The sequence below is a fragment of the Zerene cesonia genome, unplaced genomic scaffold, assembly GCF_012273895.1.
Source record: "Zerene cesonia ecotype Mississippi unplaced genomic scaffold, Zerene_cesonia_1.1 Zces_u001, whole genome shotgun sequence".
In the NCBI taxonomy this organism is placed as follows: Eukaryota; Metazoa; Arthropoda; class Insecta; order Lepidoptera; family Pieridae; genus Zerene; species Zerene cesonia.
The window spans coordinates 4,259,459-4,263,882 of record NW_024045131.1 but is presented as its reverse complement, the minus strand read 5'-3'; the positions used below and the strand labels follow the sequence as shown (position 1 = coordinate 4,263,882).

General features: G+C 40.7%; 1 protein-coding gene across 1 annotated transcript in view; it reads right to left on the bottom strand.

The window, feature by feature from the left end:
* Positions 1–4,424, bottom strand: part of LOC119838165 (DNA-binding protein Ets97D) — a 9,043-nt gene continuing 4,619 nt past the window's right edge. Inside the window, exons 5-11 of the mRNA XM_038364008.1 lie at positions 4,314–4,424; positions 3,667–3,792; positions 3,229–3,302; positions 2,905–2,984; positions 2,060–2,213; positions 1,406–1,559; positions 1–1,201 (exon numbers count right to left, since the gene is read on the bottom strand). Coding sequence (XP_038219936.1) covers positions 1,093–1,201; positions 1,406–1,559; positions 2,060–2,213; positions 2,905–2,984; positions 3,229–3,302; positions 3,667–3,792; positions 4,314–4,424 — 808 coding nt within the window. The 3' untranslated portion in view covers positions 1–1,092. The remainder of the gene's footprint in view (positions 1,202–1,405; positions 1,560–2,059; positions 2,214–2,904; positions 2,985–3,228; positions 3,303–3,666; positions 3,793–4,313) is intronic.

Below are 4,424 nucleotides of genomic sequence, written 5' to 3'. Positions count from 1 at the left end.
AACAAACAGAAATAAACTTTATTTTCATATTTACATAAAATCAAAACTTCTCTCCCAATAATTTAATTCCACTCGCCAGAATAACATCTCTTGCTGTATACAAAATGAAACCTCAAGTGCGCATATATGATAAATATCACATGAGACGTTACACGTCGGTTCAGTGGTTTAGGTGTAATGCGGGGTCAGACAGACAGGGCTGCTTCCGCGTGGGATTAATAGACTAAATTGTGTTGTATATAAAACGGCAAACAGATATCCAAGTGCGAGGCTGTGAAGGCTTAGTGATTAGGATCGTGGGTTTAAAGCGAAAAATGGGTTCGAGACCGGACTAGCGTGCAAGATAAAGATAGATTTTTTTTTAATTTATCTGCACATCAGTCTCATAACCACTGCTTGAAACGGTAAAGAAAAACATGGTGATGAAAATGGCATGTTTAATAATCCAAACTTCGACGACATGTGACATCTGCCAACCCGCACTTGGCCAGCGTGGATATTACTGATGACGATGACAATGACAATGACAAATGATAATGATGATGATGACGATGATAATCATAATAATGATAAATGTGTCACTAACGATAAGGATATAAAACTACATAACGATAGTAGAGATAATGATGATATAAAACTATATAATGATAGTAGAGATAATGATGCTATAAAACTATATAATGATAGCTTTATATATATAGTACATGAGTAACTAATTTTGATCATAAAAAACTGTAAAATGATAATAGAGATATAGATGATGTTGGTCATAATGATAGTACAGGAACAGATAATGATGACGACATAAAACTTTTTAATGATGTTACGGATGGGGTTAATGACGATGATTAAAAAGTATATAATGATGGTACAGTTCTAGTTAGTGACGAAACAAAACTATTTAATGATGTTACACAAGTAATTAATGACAATAATTAAAAACTTTACAACGATGGTACAGGTGTAGTTAATGACGAAACAAAACTATTAAATCATGATAGAAATATAGATGATGTCGGTCATAAAGATGGTGCAGGTGTAGGATATACGGATGACATTAAACGACTATATAACAACGGTACAGATATGCGGTCAGTGTCCGGCGGCGGTCTCGTGGTGCAGCTCGCGCACCAGCTGCGCCAGCTCGTCCGCGCTGTAGCCCAGCAGCTGCCGCAGGTCGCACACGAACTTGTACACGAATCTAAGCAAGGGGCGGAGGAGGGGGGGGAGGGAAATAGTTAAATCATTTAGAAGAACAATCGTTAGAACAAACAAGAAGAAAATGCGACGAATTTATCAAATTTAACCTTAAAATCAAATGAAAATCAAGGTTTGCTCATAAATCTGAAAATTTAAGAAGAGAATGAGATAAACTTAAATGTGAATTGTGTCGCGCGCGACTCACCGCTTGGCGGGCACCTTGGCGATCATGTCGCCGTCGTAGTAGTAGCGCAGCGCGCGCGACAGCTTCTCGTAGTTCATGGCCGGCTTGTGCTTGCGCGCGCCCCACAGCCGCGCCACGCGCTCCGGCTCCAGCAGCCGGAACTCGCCCTCCAGCCCTGCGCGCCCACACGCCGTCACTCCGTCACTCCGTCACTCCGCTTGCCCGTCCGTCGCGAGGTAATTACGAGACGGATTTTGATGAAACTCGGTATACAGACGGGGTATGAGGTGATAGGGATACATATTCTCCCGATTAAATGCTCGTTTAGAATAAAACAGGAATCATGATATCCGGACGCGGCCGGAGAGTCTAGTATTTGGTAGTTGTTACACACAAAGAACTCGCCACTCGCTTTGTAACATGTATGGTTGTCAACGGGACACCCAAATATCGATGTGATTAGATATTTTATTTGTGTATGAAACCTAGCGTGAAACGTATCTAATCTAACGCGACATGTGCCATATCTATCGTGACACGTGCCAAACCTAGCATGTAACGTGTCATATCTATCGTGACACGTGCCAAACCTAGCGTGTAACGTGTCATATATATCGTGACACGTGCCAAACCTAGCGTGGCACGTGTCATATAAGCGTGCCGCGTGGCACGCACCGTCCCAGCGGATGAGGTGGTAGTGCTGCGCGCTGGTGAGCAGCTCGAGCAGGAACTGCCACAGCTGCACCTGCCCGTTGTTGCCGGCGCGCGGCGTGTAGCGCGCCTCCTCCGCCCCGCCCGCCCCGCCCGACCCGCCCGACCCGCCCGCCGGCTGACGGTGTTCAAGTTCAAATCAAATTCGAAAATCAAATTTGATTTTGATATTTAAAACAATTGTAAGTAGATATTACATATCTAACTAATGTACATAACGTTGTATCTTTCAACTCCTTTTCATTTTTATTTAAAAGTAGAAACAAATATTAATGTTTCATCAGCAAATAGAGCTACTTGAAATACATCCAGCAAATAATAAAGAAGTTCATTAATATACAACAAGAACAAATAAGGACCTAAAATAGATCCCTGCAGAACACCAGCGTTGATTCGATGCGCTAAAATATATTTTTCCTTTAACAAAAACGGTTTGCATCCTATTCTGATGGTATGAAGCTGTGATATTATGGGCTAAATCTGAACTCCATATATATTGAGATTACACAGTAAAGTGGACTGTTCTAGCCGGTCAAATGTTTTGGAGAAGTCATACAATATCGCCATACATAATTTAATGTAAAAAATTGACAAAAAATTCTTTTGATAATAGTTTAAAGTTAAATACATTCAGGTGTTAGCGAAGCCAACGTTAAGCATAGCTAACTTATGCGAGTATCCAAAAAAATATATAAAATTTCCAAAAATCTTAAAAAAACATGGAGAATAGCTCTCATACAGTGTATATATCTTAATGTACAATCTTATCAATTTGAGTCTAGCACGTACAGTTTAATAGTCATACATACCGGCTTATGTCTCTTCTTAATAGCTGAATGAGGAGCTTCTAATGGGTCTCTTGCAGGGGGGTCGTCTGTTTGAACTACAGCTGGAAAAAATGAATATTTAATTAAAAAGGGGAAAAACTATTTCTATCTTTAATGTTTAGTAATATTGTAAATACGATATAGTGTGTTTGTTTGTTTATCTTGCTATCACTTCGCAGCGGAGCGATATAACGAAATGGCATATGCGTCTTGAGATAGGAATAACACTTCTTATTTCAATTTCATTCGAACAGCCGGACAAAGCCGCGTAACTAATAAATATTTTTGTTCCGGACATAAACTTACCAATGAATTTACATTTTCTCAACAATTCGAAATGGGTCCAAAACAAGTCTCCAGGGTCGGAAGGCACTTTTTCTCTGAAATTAATTATAAATTATATTAAAAATATTATAGACATATACTTCTATATCTACTTTCTTGAAATGTATTATATAGAAGAGGCCTCAAATAGCTTTAGAAAAACATTTAGTAGGATACGATAGCAAGTAGGAATTCTAGAAATATTTAGTAGCACAGGATAGCAGGTAATGTCACTAAAAATATTTAGTAGCACAGGATAGCAGGTAATATCACTAAAAATATTTAGTGGCACAGGATAGCAGGTAATATCACTAAAATCTTTAATGGTCCAGGTGTGGAACCAAGAAATACTAGAAAAACATTTGCTAGGACACTAATTTTTATATCTATTTACGAGAGGACAATAAAAAAAACACTCACTTAAAGTCCGAATGCGTTATATTACACAGATCGTGACCGCTTATGTTCCAGTCGGACAACTTGACTCCGGCGAGATTGAACTGGCGGACCGCCCACTGTATCCAGAGCTTCACGTGTTGCACTGACCTGATTGAAGTGGTGTTAGATGGTTAGAAATAAAAAGGGTTTTTTTATGTTGGCAATGGAGCTGGCGGGTCGCTTGATGGTAAGCGCTACTACCGCTCTAGAACATTTGGAGGCTTAAGGTCAATTGCAGACTTTACACTTGTATTGCCCCAGTGTATTGCCGATTTTAAATAAGAAAGGGATTAAGAAAGGATAAAGATGTTAAAAGAAAAGCATGTGAGCATCCAATTCCCCCACTCACCGTACGAAACACAAGCTATTATTTCACGCCGGTCCCTGCGGGGGTGTGGTACTTCCCCGGTACTGCGAACTGGTACAATTCGTGCCAAAGCGTGCTCGACTCCCACATATAGCAATCTACATTTACGCGGCCATAAACACATGGACAGTGGTGATCATATACCATCAGGTGAACCACCAGCTCAATTGCCCGCTATGACATGACATAACCTAACTATGAAAAAAAAAACTAATTTTTATTCTTTTTTTCTCATTTATCCCTCCCCCCTGCCCCCACTCACCACATCTGCGGGTCGTCCGGTATCTTCGCCTTGGCGTGCTCCGAGCGGAAGTGGTCGTCGACCAGCCACTTGACGGCCACCGCGTGGCGCGGCGCCGCCGCCGGCGCGGGC